Source organism: Pelophylax lessonae (genome assembly GCF_965119305.1).
Source record: "Pelophylax lessonae genome assembly, chromosome: 1".
Taxonomy (NCBI): Eukaryota; Metazoa; Chordata; class Amphibia; order Anura; family Ranidae; genus Pelophylax; species Pelophylax lessonae.
The window spans coordinates 37718187-37743041 of NC_138768.1; the positions used below are offsets into that span (position 1 = coordinate 37718187).

Sequence of the window (24855 nt, forward strand, 5' to 3'; positions counted from 1 at the left end):
TGGGCAGCATTTTCCAGGGGAGTGGCGGTGCCCCCAGGCAGAAGGGACGATACGAGCAGTGGCATCGCTACGGGGGTGTCGACCACACCTGAGTGACACCCATCAGAGGGGTGACATCAGGGTTGGCCACAGACTGACCATTCAGTGACAGGGAAGCAAAGGGGAAGCAGAAGGTGAAGCCAGCGCCTTTTTTTTGGGGGGGGGGATGGGAGAACCTCCTGGTGTAATGTGGGGGTAAAGGGGAGCCCCCCTCTCTCTCACCTCCTCCCTGTCTCTCTCAACCCTCTCTCTCTCTCTCTCCCACCCCCTCCCTTTCTCTCCCCCACCTCTTTCCCCCTCCCTATCTCTTTCACCCCCCTTTCTCTCTCTCTCACCTCCCTCTCTCATCCCCTCTCTCACCCCCTCTCTCCCTCACCCCCCTTTCTCTCATCCCTCTCTCTCTCTCTCTCGCTCTCTCTCACCCCAACTCTCTCTCACCTCCTCCTTCTTTCTCATTGTCCTCTCTCTCTCTCTCTCACCCCCCCCCCCCTCTCTACATTACCCCCTCACCCCTCCTCTCTCTCACCCCCCCCTGTCTATCTCTATCTCACCCCCTCACCTTCCTGTCTCTCTCACCCTTCACCACCCCTGTCTCTCACCCCCGTCTTTCTCTCACCACCTCTCTCTCTCTCACCGCCCCTTTCTATCCCCCCAGCTCTAAAGGGATGGAACTCTAATAGGTAGAGGTAGGGCTTACAGAGAAGGGGTGGAGTTTACAGATTAAGGGGTGGATCTTAAACAGGAAGGAGTGGGACAAATTTACATGGGGGTGCCTGATTTTAGTCTTGGCTAGTGCAGCACAAAATCGAAATATACCACTGGTCAGGGGGCATGACCAGAGCAGCGTTGGCTGAGGTCAAACACAACCATATCCACATCTGAAACACTGGGTCGGTTTGAGCGGCGTCTTATCCCATGTATGTCCACTCCTCGGTATCAAGTAGATGGAAAACACCAGCTTCTAAATTTAGCTTACAATGTAGAGCTCAGCTAACACAAAAAAAAATAAAAAATATTTCCCAAATCTGTTTAAGGTCCATCGTGCTCGGGGTGATAGCTGCTTGGCCAATTTGGTGTTAAGGCCACACCCCCTTTTCATTGTCCAAACACATGAATGTCATTCTATCTACAGGGAATCCATTTTTCTTCTCCAAAAGCCTCACTATAATTGAACTTTTTGGCATCATTAAAACTCTTTATTGGTATACTGTTGGACCTTTTTGAGTATTGTATAATATACTCAAGCATCTGCCAAGACCGGAGTTCCCCTTTTACTGAACAAGGCAACTGCAAAAGTCAAATAAATAAACTAAAATTTATTTTTATCTGTATTTTTGCAGTATTTGTAGCTCCAAAAATGTCATTTTTTAGGAATCTGATCCAGTTTAAGGTATTATATAATGCAACATTGTAACTATTTATTTTTCAGCCTTGTTAAATGCTCTTAAAGGCACAGTCCACCTTTAAAAAACTAATTGCACCAACAATGATAAAATTCAAATGTGCATTTATTATTTTTTTAAAAGTGGATTATACTTTTAAAGTGACTGTCACTGAATAAAAAGTGTAAACAATTACGAGCTGCCAATATAGAGGGCTTATAATTCCCCTGGCCCATTTCCTCACATCTTGGCTATGTTCCAGAGTTATGGCCACCTGAGAAAAGCTTCACAGTTGACACCTCTGGGAGTGTCAGATACATTAACCCCCCACCCTTTGCCTTGGTTCCTTCCACCGACCCATATGGCACTGCTGAGCCCTATAGGGATGTATGAGCAGGGGGCAAAAACCATTGTACCCCGTGGGGGGACAGGCCTATGACACACCGGGAAATGCTGAATCTGAAGACCCTTCAGACAGCCATAGCTCTGGAACATAGAAACAAAAGAGTCACAGGAAGGGTGAATAATAAAACCGCATTGTTTGTAAGTGTGTAACAAAGCTGCTTAAAGGACCCATTCACTCCGACATTAATCGCACATGCAATAAGGCACATTTTGTCCTGTGTTGCATTAGCGTAACCCATTTGTTTGAATAGACTGCTCAAGACTCGTGTCTTCCATCAACATTGTTAGGGATAAGTTTGGGTTCGGTCTGAATCCTGACATTGCAGGCCCAATCAGTTGCAGGAAGGGCCCCCACAGCTCCACGTACACAAAGGGGATGCCCACAACATCATAGACCCAATGTGGTAACTTAAACCATATTAGGTCAATGACATGGGCCATATTAGGACATCATTTACCTAGTATGGCCACACGGTCATATTAAGGACAGTGGCCATATTAACTCAATGTCATTGACTTAACATGGCCATGTAGCCTTAATAGGTCAATGACATTGGCCATATTAGGACATATTTGACCTGACTGGGCCACGTGGCCAAAATAAGTCAATGACATTGGCCATATTAGGTCATATAATGACATCATTGACCTAATATGACAACATGGTCATATTAGATCAATGACACCCGCCATATTAAGTTAATGTCATCGACCTAACAGGGCCATGTAGCCTTAGTAGGGCAATACAATTGGTCATATTAGGCATTGCCAGATTAAATCAATGACATTGGCCATATTAGGCCATATTATGATATCATTAAGCCAATATGGCCACATGGTCATATTAGATCAATGACGCCTCCCATATTAGGTCAATGTTATCAACCTAACAAGGCCATGTAACCCTAGTAGGTCAAACATATTGGCCAAATTAGGGTAACATTAACCTAACCGGGCCACATGGCCATATGAAGTCAATGACATTGGCCATTTTAGACCATATTATGACATCATTGACCTAATATAGCCACATGGTCATATTGAATCAATGACACTGCCCACATTAGGTCAATGTCATTGACCTAATAGGACCATGTAGCCTTAGTAGGTTAATGGCATTGTCCATTTTAGGTCATATTAAGATAGATTTGACCTGGTTAGGCCACATGGTCAAATTAGATCAAAGAGGTTGGCCATATTGGGTAAATGCCAGCAACCTAACAGGGCCATGTAGCCTTAGTAGGTCAATGACACTGGCCATATTAGGACATGTTTGACCTGACTGGACTACATGACCATATTAAGTCAATGATATTGGCTATATTAGGCCAATATAATGACATCATTGACCTAATATAGCCATATATTAGATCAATGACAATGGCCATATTAGGACAATGCCATTTACCTAACATGGCCATGTGGCTATATTAGGTCATTGATGTCAGGTGGATCTCTGGCATCTTTGTGTATGTTCAGCTGCAGGGAATACCCCGAATACAAAAGATTGAGCTGGCACTCACAGTTTCCTTCCGAGTTTGGTTGAGCATGGTTTTGGACAAAACCCAAGTTAATCCTTAAACATCATCACCCAGTCATCATTGTCGGACCATTGTCCATGTCATGAGGTGGTCACTGCTAGAAGTGCCCATCAAGCACTGAACACCAGAGGACTGGTGATAATGGTATTACTTTGTGTTAGAACCTTTATTACAAAAACCGAGCAAGAGATTGTGTAGGAGTGGAGTGGGAGTGGTAAGATAGGCAACATTGATTTTTTTTTTTTTTTAAAGGTGGCCATAATTGACCTTTAAAAGCATCAACTTTGTCAGAAGTTGCAAGTCCGCAGCAGAAGTTAGCAATAACTTTCCATCATCGTTTGACACAATATATCTTAACGAGGCAGTCATTGGTTTCCTAGGCAATGGCTGGCACCTTTCAGATCATAATTGAATGTGGGGGGAATAAAAAAAAAAAAAAAGCGCAAAGTACATAAAAAGAAAAACAATTAGATAATAAAAAGTTATATGGAGGGAATGTCCCCACCACTGAATACGCTGCTAATTGATCAGCCGCACAGCATGACAAAATCTAACAGCAATCACGGTACTTAGCGGTAATGCTTGGAGCAATGTAGACTACTACCTCCTCGACTTTCGCTGTCTGCTGGCTTGACCTGGATTGGCCGGTTCATCTGTAGAGAGAGGAGAGAGAGCGCATTGGTTAGCGTCAAGCGTCACAAAAAAAAAATTGCGTTAGTATATTGTACAAGATTTTCAACAGTCCGAAACATTGTCACATTAAAACATTGTGAAACAATATAACACGCTTCCAATTACACATTAGTATAGTAGTAGTAGTAGTTGTAGTAGTGATAGTGTTGACAAAATATATCTAAAGCCAATATATATATATATATATATGTATATGTGTATATATATATATATATATATATATATATATATATATATATATATATATATATATATATATATATACTGTATATATATACATATACATATACATACATATACATACACATACATATACATATATATATATATATAGATAGATAGATAGATAGATAGATAGATAGATAGATAGATAGATAGATAGATAGATAGATAGATAGATAGATAGATAGATAGATAGACGGTATATACTGTCTTTTCTGCAAAAAGGATTTGCATTTCTGTCAGTCCAGTCCTGAGATTTACACAGCTCTGCCACACAGCACAACCCTGTCTGGCAGGGCAAGAGACCGGAATTTTCTCTGCTGCAGTTAAGTAACAATTACAGGTCTTGTCCCTCCCCCCGACTGTGATTGGATGGTGAAAAAAGAAGCAGCAGACTGATGCGTGATCCTTCAATTGGCTTTAGGGTTGGCTATATGATAGACCCCAGAAATAGCCCAATTAGTCAAATAAAGGAGTAGACGTGACAGGCTGACAACGCTGATGCTCACTGAGAGGCAATGGCTTAGGGTTGTCAGCCTGAAACCGGAAGTGCTGGTAATGGCGGGATCTCCAGATAAGGAATTATGTAACAGACTCACCAAACAAAAAAAAAAAACAACTTGCTTAAGAAAACTGTATACAGAGAGGTGTGATACCGAACATACTAATTAACAGATCTTGGGTTTACATACACTTTAATTACTCCAGGTTAGTGACACGCTTGTCATTCTTTGAAGCGGGGGTCACTGCCCGCCATACCCAGCCAGATATATGATCCCCGATCGTGCCACAGGTAGAATCAATTAATCCACATCACAAGCGTGAGTCCGGTTCCCATAATGAGTATCAACTTGACATAAAATGTTCTAATTACATGGCGGAAGAATGAATAGGAAGTAATTAGGATCCCCGCTCGGTGCTCCTCGGTGAAGGAGGGCGTTGACGGAGAGAAAAGTGGACCTTTAATTGCCTGAGATTGGATTCATTGTAATTAGAACAGTTGGCTAGAGATATTGCATAAAGCTTTATGGTGATTAAAGAAAGGAGAGCGGACCTCCACTAGGGATGGAAATGCACCTTTACCATGCCTTGGATGGAGTTATATCCACAAAGAGATACTATGCTGTATTTGAGGCGCATATACTGGGCAGCTCAGGGATGGTGGAAACCCCTCATGATGGGCACAGCAGGTGTACAGACCGATGAACTCAGAACAGGGATGATGGGAACCTCTCATAATGGGCACAGCAGGTGTACAGACTGGGCAACTCAGCACAAGAATAGTGGGAACACTTCCTAATGGGCACAACAGTTGTACAGACCTAGGAACTCAGCACAGAGATGGCGTAGACCCTTCATAATAGGCACAGCAGACCTGGGAACTCAGCACAGGGATGGTAGGGACCCCTCATAATGGGCACAGCAGGTGTTCAAACCTGGGAACTCAGCACGGGGATGGTGGGAACCCCTCATAATGGGCACAGCAGGTGTACAGACCTGGGAACTCCTCATACTGGGCACAGCAGGTGTACAGACCTGGGAACTCAGCACACGGATGGTGGGAACCCCTCATAAAGGGCAGAGGAGGTGTACAGACCAGGGAACTCAGGCCATGGATGGTAAGAACCTCTCATAATAGACACAGCAGGTTTACAGACTCAGGAACTGAGCACAGTGATGGTGGGAACCCCTCATAATGGGCTTAGCAAGTGTACAGACTGGGGAACTCAGCATAGGGATGGTGGGAACCACTTATAATGGACACAAAAGGTGGGAAGACTGAGGAACTCAGCACAGGGATGGTGGGAACCCAGCATAATGAGAAATATAGAGGTGTACAAGAGGGTAGGGAGGGCTTTGAGTGTACCCTTCCTCCCCCATATGAGTTATGCAGAGTGGGTGTATGGGGCATTCCAGACTCGTCGGGATTATGATTTGGAAACACTTTTTTTTAGTTAGTGTAGTAGTCCGTTATTTCACGTGGAGTGCACAGTGCCAGGTATCCTTACGGAGTAAAATCCTCCCTGTTGAGGTGGTGGTGCAGAACATTCTGGGTGAGGTTGGGAAGATTGGGGGTCTTGAGAAAGACAGGTGGCAGCAGGAGGCCTGGATAAAGGCGTGGAGGAATATCAGGACTCTGTAGTTGCTGCCTGTTGATCTCAGGGTGTGCGGCTTTTCTTTCTGTCCTTGCTTCACTCCCCTAGATTGTTAGATAAAATATATTTTTGATAAAAGGCTACATGCATGGTGACGGTGATGTTCCTTAGTCTGGCTCTCTCGTAGGGTTTATGCTGTGCGCAATTTTGTTTATTTATTATGTTCTTGTTTGGTTTTGTATAGTTATATTCAATTATTTTGTAAATATGTTATTTATTAATTTATTTATTATGGTTTTATTGTTTATAAGTTGTTGTTTGTAAGATTTTTCAATAAACAAAATTAACCCCGCATAATGGGCACAGCAGATGTACAGACCTGGGAACTCAACACAGGGATTGTGGAAACTCTGTATAATGGGCACAGCAGGTGTACAGACCGGGGAACTCAGGCCATGGATGGTGAGAAACCCTCAAAAAAGACACAGCAGGTTTACAGACTCAAGAACTGAGTACAGGGATGGTGGGGACCCCTCATAATGGGCTCAGCAAGTGTAGAGACTCTGGAACTCAGTGCAGGGATGGTGGGAAACCCTCATAATGGGCACAGCAGGTGTAAAGACCTGGGAACCCAAATGTCCCTGGTAGAGCCCTAATAAACAGTAAAGAATGTCAGTGGGTTTACCATTCCTGCATCTGCCAGACACTGAAATATTAGTCTTGGGTGGAATAACCCTTTAAGTCATGTGACCCTGTATAGAGTACAATGGTATTTGGCATACAAGCGGCTGAGTATTGTAATTCCATAAAGGAGGGATGTGGTGACTGCTGAGCACACAGAGAATTATTACAAAGCTTCTGACCCAAACAAATCACTCACAACCCCGCTCGCTTCCCCTACAAAATCATCCCGGCCTACTAAACCCGACATAGATCACAGGAGACAAGCCATAATCCATCCATCCATGTATTGATCCCTCCTCTGCTTTCCATGTTCCCTAGACAGGGACAGAACGAGAGGCCGGCCGGGTCAGCTCAGGTTCAGCGGCAAACAGCTCGACTTGGATGAATTTTTCCAGTTTGCCGCTGCAGTGACAGAACCTGCGGCTGGTTATACGACGCCATCTGTACAGGACTTAAAGATACCCCGTCACCAGACTAGTCATTGTAACAAAAACCTTCCCATAGGATTAAGTAAAATGGAGAAAAGAAGAAGGAATTGGGACTTTAAAGGTAGACACTCATAACCCCTGGGAGAAATAGACTTAAGTGTGCCTTCCCATAAGATTAAATGTGCATTTAATGGCCTAAATTCATGTTATTTACCTGTAAAAAGTCTCCCTTGTGTAGACATCCAAAAGCACTGAGACTGCCGCTGGGTGCCGCCATCTTGGATGTGATGTCAGCAACCCCAGCAGACTGTCACTTAAGTATTGTTAGTATTGTTAGTATAGTGTTCCCCTTCACTCCTCACCCAGCAGCTACATAAAAGGTTATTTAGAGGGATAAGAGAAAAGATGGAGGAGCTGGGCCAGCACGTATAGTCATTAGACACACTCAGTCTCTGATGGTCTCCTTTTGTTTGTCTGCAGTCTCTGACCATCTCCTGTAGTATGCCTGCAGTCTCTGACCATCTCCTGGAGCATGCCTTCAGTCTCTGACTATCTCCTGTAGCATGCCTGCAGTCTCTGACCATCTTTTATAGCATGCATGTAGTCTCTGACCATCTGTTGTATCATGCCTACAGTCTCTGACTATCTCCTGTAGCATGTCTACAGTCTCTGACCATCTTTTATAGCATGCATGTAGTCTCTGACCATCTGTTGTATCATGCCTACAGTCTCTGACCACCTCCTGAAGCATGTCTTCAGTCTCTGACCATCTTTTATAGCATGCATGTAGTCTCTGACCATCTGTTGTATCGTGCCTACAGTCTCTGACTATCTCCTGTAGCATGTCTGCAGTCTCTGACCATCTTCTATAGCATGCATGTAGTCTCTGACCATCTCCTGGAGCATTCCTTCAGTCTCCGACTATCTCCTGTTGCATGTCTGCAGTCTCTGACCATCTTTTATAGCATGCATGTAGTCTCTGGCCATCTGTTGTATCATGCCTACAGTCTCTGACCATCTCCTGAAGCATGTCTGCAGTCTCTGACCATCTTTTATAGCATGCATGTAGTCTCTGGCCATCTGTTGTAGCATGCCTTCAGTCTCTGACTATCTCCTGTAGCATGTCTGCAGTCTCTGACCATCTTTTAAAGCATGCATGTAGTCTCTGACCATCTGTTGTATCATGCCTACAGTCTCTGACCATCTCCTGAAGCATGTCTGCAGTCTCTGACCATCTTTTATAGCATGCATGTAGTCTCTGGCCATCTGTTGTATCATGCCTACAGTCTCTGACTATCTCCTGTAGCATGTCTGCAGTCTCTGACCATCTTTTATATCATGCATGTAGTCTCTGACCATCTGTTGTATCATGCCTACAGTCTCTGACTATCTCCTGTAGCATGTCTGCAGTCTCTGACCATCTTTTATATCATGCATGTAGTCTCTGACCCTCTGTTGTATCATGCCTACAGTCTCTGATTATCTCCTGTAGCATGTCTGCAGTCTCTGACCATCTTTTATACCATGCATGTAGTCTCTGGCCATCTGTAGTATCATGCCTACAGTCTCTGACCATCTCCTGAAGCATGTCTAAAAATCTCCTATAGTATGTTTGTAGTTTCTGACCATCTCATGTAGCTTGTCTGCAAACTCTGACCATCTCCTCTAGAATATCTACAGTCTCTGACCATCTCCTGTGGTATGCCCGCCATCTTTGCATATCTACTATATAATGTCTGCAGTCTCTAACCACCTCCTGTAGTATGTTTTACTTCTCTGACCATCTCCTGTAGTATGTCTGCAGTCCCTGACCATCTCCTGTATCATTTCTGCAGTCTCTGACCGTCTCCTGTAGCATGCCCACCATCTTTGATTTGATCTTTGATTTTTTGATTTGATCTTTGATTGACTACTATACCATGTCTGCAGTCTCTGACCATCTACCATAGCTTGCCCACAGCCTCTGACCATCTCCTGTACTATGTCCAGTCTCTGATGGTTTTCTGTAGTATTCCTTAGACTGAACATGTAAATATGTGGGCCATTTGGTGATTTTGGAGGCTGTAATTGAGGCCCCCCATCTAATGTGAGTTGACCATCACCAGTCCACTAAGGCACCACACTGAAGTTGCCAGCCACAGTTCACCCAAAATGGAGATGAGATCTATGGGAATAATCCAAATTGGATCACCATCATCTTGCCTCAACCCCCCTCATCGTTCATGACATCAGCACAGATACAGAATGACCTCCGCTCCTCAAATGGGTCTCCTTTACTTAAAAAAAGCACACCATTGCCTGCAGAGAGCCCTCTCCTCCGGCCGACTTCCTAAGATTAATCTGTTGCCAAATCTGCCTCTTCCCCGTAATTATGGCCAAAAAACCTCAACTGAAGCCCCCCGCCACCCCACCCCCAACTCCTTTGGCATCAACACGTGCGGATACATTAAACAAGACATTCCATTAATTCCTTCATCATCATAAGTTAAGAGCGGCACATACTCTTTAAATATTCATTCAGCTATGAAAACTGAGCATTAAAATTTTAATAATGTCAGGCTCGTTTGAACCGTTCTCCTCGGGGACCGTTACAATACAATTAAAAATAAATAGGATGATTGATCGTCTGGGCTGCCTCACCTGTCCGGCTCTGCCGCTGCCTAGGGAAAAAAAAAAGGGATGGCGACCAGGCAACCGGGGCCGAGCGCTCAGGCAAAGAGCCGTAAGCTCTAGTGTGGTGTTAGTGTGTTCGACGCGGGTTGTTAAGATAAAGGCGACCTGTCCAGGCAGGAACGTGGGAAGCGGCTTCGCTGACTTACATAGATCCAATTTATTATATATTTTTTTTAAGTTGTGAAAGGCCTCATGATACCATGTTCACCACCAGCGGCAATAATAACCTGGATTACGAGTAAAATAGGAATTTAAAAAAAAGAAAATTCAGTACAACTCTAGATGATATTTCCACATGATTTATCTCTTTTAAAAATGTTGCAAATTAGCAAAATCCCTGCTCTTTTCCCTGAAATCCATTAAGCTCCTAACTTCCTTTTTAGTTGACAATGCTGCCTCTGCTGCACTGAGATCTCCAGTAGGAGTTGTCACCCCTGCCAAGTCCACCTCCCCCTCTCCTTACCACCCTCCGATCATTCTGTAGTTCAGCAGAGCTGGCAACACTGCATGGAAACTCAGAGCAGCAGGTCTAAAACAACTATTGAAATGGCATATTGCATGTAAGGCTTTGTTCACATTAGGCGATTTAAAATCGCAGGCAGAATCGCTGAGATTCTTCCCACAATGCCGCACTGTGTCCACTGTTCTTTAATGGTATCTCAAATGCTATGCGATTGTACTGCAATTGTCACGAGAAGAAAGTTGCACAGCTATCGCGGAAAAACGTGCTGTTATAAATTGAGCTAAGCTTGTGGCCCTCCCAAAAAAGGAGCTTTTTTGTGTGCGACAAGTGCACATAAGCAGCCCATTGCCACGTGCAAATCACACTTTCAGAATTGCATGTTGAAAAAGTTCCTCAAAGCATAAATAAGATTGTAGTAATTGGTATTTGATTTAGGTGCCTTTACTATAACTCCAGTCAGAAATAACAAGATAAAAGTGAACAGCCTGTTAAAAGAATACAAAGAAATAAATAAAAATCTTTGGTTGGAATAATTACTTTCAATCTTGAGCTATCTCTCACAGTACTTCTTTTCCCGCCATTAAATGTCCTCAGTTTGATGGTCAGCATCATTCAATCTACATCCCCAGGTCATCCCGGACGAGCCCCCAGCCAGTGACTGGACAGTGAAAGCAGAACAATGATAAACTCATCTCTCGATCACTCTGCTCTCTCCTTCTATCAGCATGCTTCCTGTCAGTACATGAGCTGAGCCCAGCCCCAACATCTTTTTAATAGGGTCTTTACATTTCGGAGAACATGTAACCACTGATTGGCTCTGCCCAGCGCTCCATTAATAGGGTCTGTACACCCAGGGGGTGGGAAGGTTCAGAGAACATGTGATCACTGATTGCTCCCCCCCAGCGGACCTTTATTAGGATCTTTACACCCGGAGGGAGGAAAGATTTAGCGATCATGTGAGCCATGTGGTTGGCTGTTGCAGTGCTCACATGGTGTGGAGAAAGTCCTGCCAGCTACCGATCATTAATGTGATCTAAGAGCTCCCTTTGACAGCTTGGTCTCTGTGTTGGGAGCAAAACAGGAAGCACATTCTCAGCACAGACACATTGGGAACCAAATAACGCATATGTACGGCAGGTGGGCATTAAAGCCCACCCTTTTTTTTTTTTCGCACAAATGTGTTACGTGGGCGGCAACAGATTAATATGTGTCTTTTATATTTGCCTGGATTCAACTTTAGGTTAGGGTCATATCTATGCAAGCTGGGAGCCCCTACTAAATTACACATTTTCCTAACACGGAGAAAAAGTGCTTCCATTTAGCAAACGGGCAACGGTGCCATTAATTGTAAATGGCATTCCAAAGCATCTGCAAATGCTCACCAAACTGCATGGTGGTGCAGCATCATGCAGTTTGGTGCACCACATTTCTGGAAAATAGTCAAGGACTTCTCTTTAGTGTTTTTTGCGCATAGGGCAGCCTAATGAAATGAATGGGCATCCCTACGTGTAACGCGTATGAATGCATAAAAACACGTGGAAAAACTCCTGCACTTGGTTGCCCCTGCATCTTGGCTCTTGATGAACCAGGCCCGTTGTCTACCACTATGTCACTGTTAGGGCCCTTTCTCGATGATGCACTTTTCCCACGCTAAAACACACTTTTCTAGAGCCACACCTGCGCATGAAGATTATTCCCCTTTTAAATCCTATGTAACTATGTAAAATCCCACTACGTGAGGCTGGGCTCACACCTTTGCATGTCAGGAAGACGAGCAAAAATGACACGCTTCTCCGACATGCACAGAAACACAATGCCCTTTAGCAGGCGTTCCGCAGTACCATTATTTGTCAATGGCACCCCACGCATTTGGTAAGGAGTGTGCCAAACCGCATGGTGCGACACATTTTTGAAAAAGGGTTAGAGAATTATTTTCTGTGTTTCTCATGCAGGCTCCCCTACATGCAGCATGCATGAATGCATGAAAAACGCGTGATGACACACACACACTTTGTCGTGCCTATACCTTGGTGCTTGATAAACTAAGTCCATTGAAATTAATGGACTGTCCTACACATAATGCATGGAAATGCGCATGCACTTTGTCACGCCTATACCTTGGCGCTTGATGAGACAGGTTCATTGAAATGAATAGGATGTCCTACACCCGACGCACAGAAGAGCACATGCACTTTGTCGCGCCTATACCTTGGCGCTTGATGAACCAGGTTCATTGAAATGAATAGGCTGTCCTACACGCGATGCACGGAAATGCACATTCACTTTGCCACACCTATACCTTGGTTTTTGATTAACCAGATTGATTAAAATTATTGGGCTGTCCTAAAAGTGACAGGTGTAAACACATGCACGCTCAGTCGCACCTGTAGGTGTGAACCTAGCCGAGTCAAACCAATGACTCCAAGAGTATGTCTACCAGAAATCAAAGGCAATGGCCAACTTCAGGAGCCCATGCCAGCCGCCATATATACCTCAGCCATCATTCCCCTTTAAGATACCAGTTTCATAGTTTCAGTTGTCTTTGCTCAGCCTCATTCTCCATTCAAGGCCCTATCATCCAAAGTGACCTCCATGGGCAGAAGACAGAGCTATCTCCGAACTCTGCATTGTTTGCGGCTCTTCAATGATTCTATTAGCGTGCCCTTCTGCCGCATTATGTCGCTAATGCTTCCAGACAATGGGGTGACATACCTGGAGTGTTTTCTATCCCCCCCGTAATTTATCGCTTTTTCTGTCGCAGGAACCTGTTGTTGAAAAGCGGTGTAGGTGTGAACCTAGCCTCAGGGAAATATAGAGTCAACTCTCCAAACCAATGGCTCCAAGCAAGTATGTCTACCAGAAACCAAAGGCAATGGCCAACTTCAGGAGCCCATGCCAGCCTCCATATCTGGCTCAGCCATCGTTCCCCTTTAAGATACCAGTTCCATCATTTCAGTTGCCTTTGCTCAGCCTCATCCGCCATTCAGGGCCCTATCATCCGAAGTGGCCTCCATGGGCAGAAGACTTTGTCGTGCCTATACATTGGTGCTTGATTAACCAGATTTATTAAAATTATCGGGATGTCCTAAAAGCAGCAGGTGGAAACACATGCACGCTCAGTCACACCTGTATGATCGAACCTAGCCTCAGGGAAACATAGAGTCAATTTTCCAAACCAATGACTCCAAGAAAGTATGTCCACCAGACACCAAAGGCAACAGTCAACTTCAGGAGCCCATGCCAGCCTGCATATCTGGCTCAGCCATCGTTCCCCTTTAAGATACCAGTTCCATAATTTCAGTTTCCTTTGCTCAACATCATCCGCCATTCAGGGCCCTATCATACGAAGTGGCCTCCACGGGCAGAAGACAGAGCTATCTCCGAACCCAGCATTGTTTGCGGCTCTTCAATGATTCTATTAACGCGCCCTTCCACCGCATATCTGGCTCAGCCATCGTTCCCCTTTAAGATACCAGTTCCATAATTTCGTTTGCCTTCGCTCAGCCTCATCCGCCATTCAGGGCCCTATCATCCGAAGTGGCCTCCATGGGCAGAAGACTTTGTCGCGCCTATCCATTGGTGCTTGATTAACCAGATTCATTAAAGTTATTGGGCTGTCCTAAAAGCGACAGATGGAAACACATGCACGCTCAGTCGCACCTGTATGTGTGAACCTAGCCTCAGGGAAACATAGAGTCAATTTTCCAAACCAGTGACTCCAAGAAAGTATGTCCACCAGAAACCAAAGGCAATGGCCAACTTCAGGAGCCCATGCCAGCCTCCATATCTGGCTCAGCCATCATTCCCCTTTAAGATACCCGTTCCATAATTTCAGTTGCCTTTGCTCAGCCTCATCCGCCATTCAGGGCCCTATCATCCGAAGTGGCCTCCATGGGCAGAAGACAGCTATCTCCGAACCTGGCATTGTTTGCAGCTCTTCAATGATTCTATTAACGCGCCCTTCCACCGCATAATATCGCTAATGCTTCCAGACAATGGAGCGACATACCTGGAGTGTTTTCTATCCCCTCCGTAATTTATCGCTTTTTCTGCCGCTGTTGTTGGAAAGCGGTGCATACACAGGAAAAAAAAAAAAAAGACGCACGCGGTTATCTGCCGCGCAGCATTTTCCTCTCAAAATTGAGTTAATGTTTTATTATTTCATAATTCAATAGGAGAGGGTGCTTAAACAAGCGGGGCTTTGATTAAACGTGGGAGGAGAGCCATCGCGCAGGAACAAGACAGTTGCAAGTGCCAAAAACTCTGATAAATCCCTTTTCAAACGGCCAACTGGGAGCGGAAGGTATTAGCGGAAGATTATGCGGAGTAAGGTAACAATTCCCCCAGATACGACTTTTAAATGAACTTTCATGTTAATCTACCCAATTAGTGATTCTTTTATGCTCCTTCCCCGTCCAAGATGCACAATTCTCTTGCATTGCCGGCTGTTTCGGCTTTGTTTTCATAAACGTCTATGGAAACCCCCACCAATATACTTTTCTTATTTGCTCCCCTTTTGTCTGTTAAGGTTGAACTCTGGGATCAGCAAACATTGTCCAAATCCATTCATTATGTGTATTCTTTATAAATCTTGGCATGCTTTGTGTATTTCTTCCAGATCTGTACTTTCTGTAATAAAGACCGCTCACTGCTGCTCTCTCTCCTTGTGCAGGGTGACTGGTCTTGTCTCCGCCCCCCAGGTCGTTTTCTCAAGGAATCCCGTAGTGGGTGGAGCCTGCTGGGCCCCTTCTGCTGCTCTGCTTTCAGCACAGAAGCTCCACCCACCACAGGCTGCCTGCAGAAAAGTACAGGAGGGGGTGGAGACAAGACCAGTCACCATTGGTGTGCGCAGCCTAGTGCATTAGGGTGTGTATCCTGGAGCACAAACCCACATGTGTGTATATCGGCAGAGTAGTGGACGGTGTCAGTGGAGCAAAGATTGGTGTCAGTAGGGCAGTGGATGGTGTCAGTAGAAGCAATTTTTCAAACACATTAAAAAAAAAATGTTTTATAAATTAAAAAAAATAAATAAATAAAAAAGTTAGCCCAATTTTTTTTGTATAATGTGAAAGATGATGTTAAGTCGAGTAAATAGATACCTAAAATGTCATGCTTTAAAATTGCGCACGCTCGTGGAATGACACCAAACTTCAGTACCTAAAAATCTCCATAGGCGAGGCTTTAAAATTATTTTCAGGTTACCAGCTAGAATTGTTGCTCTCGTTTTAAGGTTCGCAGGGATACCTCACATGTATGGATTAAATGCCGTTTACATAGGTGGCCGTGATGTACGTATGCGTTTGCTTCTGCGTGCGAGCACCCGGGGACGGGGGGCACTCTTTTTTTTTTTTATTGTTTATTTTATTTTTATTTCATTTTTTTTTCACACTTTCCCTTCAATTTATTATTATTATTATTATTATTATTATTATTATTATTATTTTTTTATCACTTTTATTCCTATTACAAGGAATAGTGAATCACAGGTCCTCTTTATGGATAGAATTGGGGTCAATAAGACCTCAGATCTCTCCTTCAGGCTGAAAAGCCTGAAATAAGAAAAATACAAAAATAAGATCTTGGCTGTTCAGCCGAGATCATGGCAATAATGACAACTGCCAGAGCGGGCATGACGTCATCATGTCGCACCCGGGCGTCCAAGAGTTATAGAGACTGGCGGGGACCATCTGGTTCTCGGCAGTCTCTATGGTGTACTTCTGCTGCCTGCGGATTCCTTCCCTGGCTCGCCGATTGCACTGGCGAGGCGGTAGAAGCACCGGAGGGCGGGGGGATGTCCCCTTCCACCACCTGTAAGAACGATCAAGCGGCTGAACAGCCGCTATGATTGTTCTTACTGTGCAGGGAATCGTCGGCTAAAAAAATGATATCTGAATGATGCCTGAAGCTGCACCCATCATCCCGATATCCCCGCTTAAAGCCCAGGACGTCATTTATCGTCTAGTGGTAAGGAAATGGTTAAACAAAGTTTCAAGCCGCCATGAAATCAGAGGTGCAAATCGCACTGATCTACGGCTTCGAAATCGCGCTGAAGTAGCATGATTGCAAAGCCGTACCATTGTGAACAGGGGCTCAGAACATGAGCTACTGTTGCCGTGTTTGTCGCTGTCGCACACAGGACATCCCATTAAAACGAATGGGCTGCCCTGTGCGTGTTGTGCGGAAACACACTTGTAAAACGTTAGGTGTGAATGGAGCATAAAGTACAAAGCATCCTTCCATTTAAACCTACAATATTACAAACATAAAAAAGTCAAAAATACAATTTTTACAAAATGCAAGAATAGATAAAAAAATAAACCATATACAGTATACCCTATAACAGTGATGGCGAACCTTGGCACGCCAGATGTTTTGGAACTACATTTCCCATGATGCTCATGTACTCTGAGGTGTAGTTGAGCATCATGGGAAATGTAGTTCCAAAACATCTGGGGTGCCAAAGATCGCCATCACTGCCCTATAATATCAAACCTAAAATGACCACCAATAGTAAAACATAAATCAAAAGGAAGAGTGTACTAAACCAGTGAGTATGGGAGAAGGGGTGTATAGCAGATCAATCCATAATAACAGGAGGTCCAATGGGGGCTGGTGCCCTAATGCTCTCCGCGTTTCACATTCAAAAAATTGTAAAAACCAGTCTGGGCTAAGTCCGGCTTTACAACTAGATTATTAAATTTTTGGCAAAAGTCCAACAAAGGCAACTTCTCGTTCCATGCCGAAAAAAATCCACCTTTTAAAATGTCCTTCTAAGTGGGCGGCGCATTTTTCCGTGGACGCGGCAGTCGCAGGGGGGTCACTTATTTTGGCCTTAGCAATATATTTAATTCTAAAACAAAAAGACTCACTAAAATTAAAACATGTTAAAAAGGAAGAGCATACTAAACCAGCGGGTGTGGAAGAAGTGGCGTATCACAGATCATTTGATAATAACAGAAGGTCCAATGGTGACTGGCGCCCAACTGCTCGACGCGTTTCACGTCCAAAAAGTTGTAAAAATTGTTTGGGCTGAAGTCCGGCTTTACAAATAGATTATTCAACTTGTGGCAAAAGCCCAACAAAGGCAGCTTCTCATTCAATGCTGAAAATTTGCACCTTTTAAGTTGCCCTTGTAAGTGAACTGGCACGTTGTTCCGCGGACGCGGCGGTCGCAGGCGGGTCACTTATTTTAGCCTCAGCAATATATTTAAATCTAAATCAAAAAGACTCACTAATAATAAAACATGACTCAAAAAGAAAAGCATACTAAACCCGCAGGTATGGGAGAAGGGGTGTATCGCAGATCAATCCATAATAACAGGAGGTCCAATGGGGGCTGTCGCCCTAATTCTCTGCGCATTTCTAATCCAAAAAATTGTAAAAACCAGTCTGGGCTTAAGTCCGGTTTTGCAAATAGATTATTACATCTTTGGCAAAAGTCCAACTAAGGCAACTTCTCGTTCTGTGCCGAAAAAATTCCACCTTTTAAAATGCCCTTTTAAGTGGACGGAGCATTTTTCCGTGGATGCGGCAGTCGCAGGCGGGTCACTTATTTTGGCCCTAGCAATATATTTAAATCTAAATCAAAAATACTCACTAATAGTAAAACTTGAATCAAAAGGAAAAGCGTACTAAACCAGCGGGTATGGGGGAAGTGGTGTATCGAGGATCAAGTCAAAACAATGGGGACTGGCACCCTAATGCTCTACGCGTTTCACATCCAAAAAATTGTAAATAACAAGTTCAGGCTAAAGTCCGGCTTTACAAATAGATTATTCAAGTTTTGGCAAAAAACCCAACAAAGACAGTTTCTCATTCTATACCGAAAAAATTCCACCTTTTAAATTGCTCTTCTAAGTGGACGGCGCGTTGTTCCGCGGACGCGGCGGTCGCAGGCGGGTCACTTATTTTGGCCTTAGCCGGTTTATTTAAAACTAAATCATTTATGGTCAATAACGGCGGGTTATGAAAGGTCAATAACATTCAATTATTCATCCTCTGCTCTTGTGTTCTCGGCCACAGAAGCCGCGCTCCGAACGGCTTTTAATGAATTAAGCATAACGTGGGAATTTGGGAGGATAAAAGAAAAATAAAAAAAAAACAAAACTTTGCTAAAAAAAAAAAAAAAAGTCAAAGGCTTAAAAAAAAAAAACAGAGAGAGAGAGAACAGATGCTGAGCACTTCAGGATGTCTCTGGAAGGGTCTTCAGAGCAACACGTGAAGAATTTCAGCCGGTTTGTAAGAAGCGCTTAATAATCATTAGATGCAGATGCAGCGGCAGCTTCCAGCGTGAGCTGCGGCTAAGGTTAGAGAAAACCTCCCGGCTGGATTAAAAAAAATAAAAAAATAAAAGAATCCAGTGGCTTTAAAGTGGAGCTGCCATGAAAATCAAACACTTTAGATCACTTGGCAAGGCACTCCAGCGTTACAAAATTGCAATAAATGTAGGGTGCTTCTTCTTTACCGCCTAATAAAAAGACGCTGCCTGGCGAGACCGACCTTGCTCGAGCAAAGACATCATGGTCTCTGGCCAACAGGAGCATTGTGGGTGTTTGCAATCATTAAAGATTGCTTCCTAACAGACTTGCTGCGAGATACTTGGATCAGCAACTGCACTACTAAGAAGGAAGCAGAGCTTGCATATGTAATAAACCAATACGGCGGCCCTCATGTATAAACTCTAGGGAGAAATAAGTTTTATAACTCATGTTTAGGCTAGGTTCATATCAATGCACAGGGCTTTTTTCCTCAAAGACTAGGTGCAGGAACTCCCCCTTCAGTCATCTCTTGTCTCCACCCCCTACCCACCCCTGAGCACAATTCCTTGGTTCCACCCCCTACCCACCTCTGAGCACTCTCCCTTGGTTCCACCCCCTACCCACCTCTGAGCACTCTCCCTTGGCTCCACCCCTACCCACCTCTGAGAAACCTCCATTGGTTCCACCCCCTACCCACCTCTGAGCACTCTCCCTTGGTTCCACCCCCTACACACCTCTGAGCACTCTCCCTTGGTTCCAACCCCTACCCACCTCTGAGAAACCTCCCTTGGTTCCACCCCCTACCCACCTCTGAGCACCATTCCTTGGTTCCACCCCCTACCCACCTCTGAGCACTCTCCCTTGGTTCCACCCCCTACACACCTCTGAGCACTCTCCCTTGGTTCCACCCGCTACCCAACTCTGAGCACCATTCCTTGGTTCCACCCCTACCCACCTCTGAGCACTCTCCCTTGGTTCCACCCCTTACCCACCTCTGAGAAACCTCCCTTGGTCCCACCCCCTACCCACCTCTGAGGACCCTCCCTTGGTTCCACCCCTACCCACCTCTGAGCACCATCCCTTGGTTCCACCCCATACCCACATCTGAGCACCCTCCCTTGTTTCCACTCCCTACCCACCTCTGAGCACTCTCCCTTGGTTCCAACCCCCTACCCACCTCTGAGCACCGTTCCTTGGTTCCACCCCCTACCAACCTCTGAGCACCATCCCTTGGTTCCACCCCATACCCACCTCTGAGCACCGTCCCTTGGTACCACCCCCTACCAACCTTCCACCGGCCCCGCGCCTCAGCTTCCCTGCTGGCGAATAGCAGCGCGCGCACCGCTAGGATCGCACCTGCAAGCCGCCATACAGGTACAGCGATTTGCGGAAACATGACGACCTTCCGCCGTATATAGGCGGTGGTTGGTCGGCAAGTGGTTAGTATAGCTGGGATCGCTTCAATCATCCAATCTTGTCTAGAAAAAAAAAGAAAAAAATGTTTTCATGTTTGTAGGATTGCAATAAATGCGGCTTCACTTTTCCTGGTGAACCTTTTAGAAAATGAGCCCCTAGTGAAGATTTGCCCTTACTCCAAACGCTTCCAAGCCAACGTCCTTGTTACTAGAAATCATCTCGGTGTAGAGCGGTTCCCGTATAAACGCGATACAAAAGCCGTTTCTCCGGCTCCTATTTACTTTGCAGCCTTCTCTGGCCATAAAACACCCGCCATAAATTGTAACACAACACAAGAAAAAAAAAACTATATATATATTTTTACAACGGCCAGTGCTAAAACATCAAATGACACATTTGGAAAAATATATATACACCGCGTGTGAGCCATCCTGAAACGCGGGAGGATATATTTATAAGATATAATGATATCTAAGTGTTTTTCATCTGTCTTATCGTACAAGTAGAGCCTACATAGACAACGGTGCTCTCTATTCCATAATGCTTTATGTGCTTAAAAAAAAAATAAAAAATACATCTGGAATTTACAGTAATCTGAAATATGTTCTGTTGCTTTCAATATAAAAGCAGCCAAAGTTTACAGACTTGCTCTGCAGAGATATATTTTTAAAGGCAGCCCATACAAATCAACTCTAGGTCTAACCACTGGCAAAAAACTATCATGCAAATGATCAAAAAAACAAAAAAGACTATAAAACGGCTGCACACCAAAAGGTATCTAGTACATAAGGAGCAAACACACACTTTCTATTGGTCTGAGACCAAAACAATATATATAAATATATATATATATATATATATATATATATATATATATATATATATATATATATATATATTATATATATATATATTTTTTTTTTTTTTTTTTTTTTTTAATTGTGCGAGTACTTAATTTCCCTGAAACCATACAATTATTTTATTTAAAGTATATGTTTTTTGTTTATATCACTTGTTGGTGCAGGGGTGGTGACCATATGTTTTATTTTGTTTTAATGATAATTGTTCTAATTTTATATTTAATTGTTTCTAATTACTATATATATATATATATATATATATATATATATATATGATAGATAGATATACTGTATATATATATATATATATATATATATCTATATATCTATATAAGATAGATAGATCTACTGTATGTATATATATATATATATATATATATATATATATATATATATATATACACAGATAGGTAGATCAATATATATATATATATATATATATATATATATATATATATAGATATACTGTATATATGTGTGTATATATATATATATATATATATATATATATATATATATATATATATATACACACACACACACACACTATACTGTCAAAAGTATTAGGACGTCTGTCTTTACACACACATGAACTTTAATAGCATCCCAGTCTTAGTCCGTAGGGTCCAATATGGAGTTGGCTCACCCTTTGCAGCTATAACAGCTCCAACTCTTCTGGGAAGGCTGTCCACAAGGTTTAGGAGTGTGTCTATGGGAATGTTTGACCATTCTTCCAGAAGCGCATCTGTGAGGCCGTCTAGAGCAGTGGTTCTCAATTCCGGTCCTCGGGACCCACTAACAGGCCAGATTTTAAGTATTACCTTGGGGGATGCAGACTAGAATACTGCAATCACTGAGCAGCAAATGAGATCACCTGTGATGTAATTTAGTTATCTTGCAAACCTGGCCTGTTGGTGGGTCCCGAGGACCGGAGTTGAGAACCACTGGTCTAGAGTTCCAAAAGAGCAGACTCGATGGGCCACTTAGTCTATTTTCTGTCGTCGCTCTTCTATGTTAAAGGCATTGGTCGTATTTTGTAAGAATTTAATAAATGTACTGTACCCACATACAATATATAATTAATTATAAAAATGAGCATTTGCATGAAATTCTGCATTAAAACATGCAAAGCATTTCAATTACTGTATGGTCAGTGCTTCCTGGGTGCAAAAAGCTCCTGCGTTATTCACATCCCAGTCCCAAGTCCATTCGGAGGTACGCGTACGGCCCTTCAGTTATGCCAGATGAAGTCAACAAGGAGCTACAATTGCTTTGACGTCTCTGCACTTGATCTGACCTTGATCGGATCGGAGTCCCTCTGCTGCAGTGCCAGATGGGACTTGTAGTTCTTCCATTCACAGATCCCTGTGGATGGATTTGTGAATGGATGATGTGTCTGTATGGGCAGAGCTCTGCACAGCTGGGCTCATTTAAAAAAAAATCAACAGGACTTTCAATTGAGAAGAACCCCATAATTTAGATTGGTGGGGGTTGGAGAATGTATCCAAGTTCCATGTTATACCCTAAATATATGAATTCAACCCTGAATCATGGTCACAAAGGTGGACTGGGCCTTTAACTTAGTATACCTGAGGCTAGGTCCACTTTAGGCTCTCCTTACCGCAGTGGTTGTCATCGACTTATACGTTAAAGGGGGGCCTTTAAATGTGGGTCCTGACATCACAAAAGGGCCACAAATAAGAAAGAGAGGACTTAAAAAAGAAGACTGTCAGATACTGCAGACCTAATAGAGGAAATGAGGCTCAGAGAGTGTGGGCAGGATACATTGTCAGGGACGTAAATAAGAGGGGGGTCAGGGGGGTCCAAACCCCCCCCCCCCAAGAACATCCTACCAGAATGCCCAGTCAGTGTCCCTGCTGCCGCACTGCTCAGCTGATCAGAAACAGTTAGAGCTGCACTTTAAAGTGATCTGTCAGCTAAAGGGCTGCTGATAAGGGGCGTAAATAAGAGGAGGGTCAGGGGGGTCCAAACCCCCCAGAACATCCTACCAAAATGCCCAGTCTGTGTCCCTGACTCAACTGACCAGAAACAGTTAGAGCTGCACTTTAGAGTGATCTGTCAGCGGCTGCTGAGAAGGGATGCAAATAAGAGGAGAGTCAAAGGGTCCAAACCCCCCAGAACATCCTACCAAAATGCCCAGTCAGTGTCCCTGCCTCAGCTTACCAGAAGCAGCTAGAGCTGCAATTTAGAGTGATCTGTCAGCTAAAGGGCTGCTTATAAGGGACGTAAATAAGAGGAGGGTAAGGGGGGTCCAAACCCCTCAGAACATCCTACCAAAATGCCCAGTTAGTTTCCCTGCCTCAGCGGACCAGAAGCAGCTAGAGCTGCACTTTAAGTGACCTGTCAGCTAAAGGGCTGCTGATAAGATGGTACAGGGAGCCCCAAGAGACATAAAACTCTCCAGGCATCCAGGCACCTACCTGCCATCTCCTGCAAAGTTCCAGATGCTCAGAATAGATGCACACATTGTTGGGTGGGGAGATGCTACAGAAAACAATACAAAACCGGGAACCTGTTATATAAGGGTAGTTGAGATCAATGCCATTACCCTAATCAATTTTCCCATTACAGACTGCAGAGGTCCAAGCAGGGCCGGGACAATGGGTGGGCAGGAGGGGCAGCTGCCCTGGGTGCAATGGTTTATTGCAGGAATAGAGGCGCCCTGACCCAAACCCTAAGGGAGGGGGGCCTTCATAGTTTGGCATCTTTGCCCTGGGCACTGGATGACCTTGCCCCATGGCCTTACCATAACAAAATCCTGATCACTTCAGAGCATCAAAGAATATTTTTTAAAAGCAACACATAATAACTGGTAACACTCAACAAAAAAAGGCGCGATCATTAAAACTCGCCCTACATTACAAAGATCCCACCTATTAATCACCGGTCTCTCTACGCCCCTCGAGAGAGCCCGCCACAAAAGACGACGGAGGAAAATTGTGTGCAAATTTCCATAAATTTGAATAGTCTCCTTGTCTGATTTCAATATTTTTAATATGCAAATGAAGGCGGAGGGGACGGAGCCTCGGCAAAGCGCTGAATTGGAGAGAGATGTAACTGGGTGACTAATTGCTGCAATTAGGGAGACCTTGTGCTCCGCAAATGAATAAGGCTTTATTATGCCTTACCTGGGCCCGCCGTCCCCGGCGAAGAGCTCTCTCCAACATCCATTGTCATCAAAAAAAAAAAAAAAAAAAAGGAAGCCGGATCTGAAAACCGTCACTTTAACAAGCTAATGCAAGATTGACGAGACCGCAATACGCGCTCTTTAATCATGTATTCAGCGCCAAAAGAAAAAAAAAAGTAGAGAGATATCAACTTAATCACTAGTTAGCAAAGCCCCCTTTTATTCCCACGAAGAACTTTAATGCTCGCTATATGCGCTGAAGTACCATTGTTATACCTGCATATTACGCAGGGTTTATTAAAGCGATGATAATCTATTCAACACGAGGAGATGTATACCGCGAGCCCGGCTCAGATCAGACAGGAAGATTGGAAGTTATTGTTAAAATATGCAAATTCCCCCGCTATTGAAATTCAAACGCTCCAGATAAGATTTTTTTTTTTTTTTTAATAAATCCATTCTTTCGAATTCGCGGAGGTAACCTAATGTTTATTGACGGGCGGACGCGTCACACGAACGAGGTACACAGGGGCCGGCGCGTCGGGGG

The 24855-nt window shown here is 43.9% G+C and overlaps 1 protein-coding gene across 14 annotated transcripts in view; it reads right to left on the minus strand.

The window, feature by feature from the left end:
- The window catches only part of CELF4 (CUGBP Elav-like family member 4), a 1612756-nt gene that overhangs the window by 608203 nt on the left and 979698 nt on the right, over nucleotides 1-24855 (minus strand). For 8 of the 14 annotated variants that reach the window (XM_082261565.1, XM_082261563.1, XM_082261561.1 and 5 more), the window contains exon 3: nucleotides 3972-4020. In XM_082261565.1, the coding sequence (XP_082117691.1) occupies nucleotides 3972-4020 (49 nt within the window). Of the gene's footprint in view, nucleotides 1-3968; nucleotides 4021-24855 lie in introns of all 14 variants that reach the window. The other 6 variants (XM_082261568.1, XM_082261569.1, XM_082261567.1 and 3 more) reach the window with 1 other exon arrangement.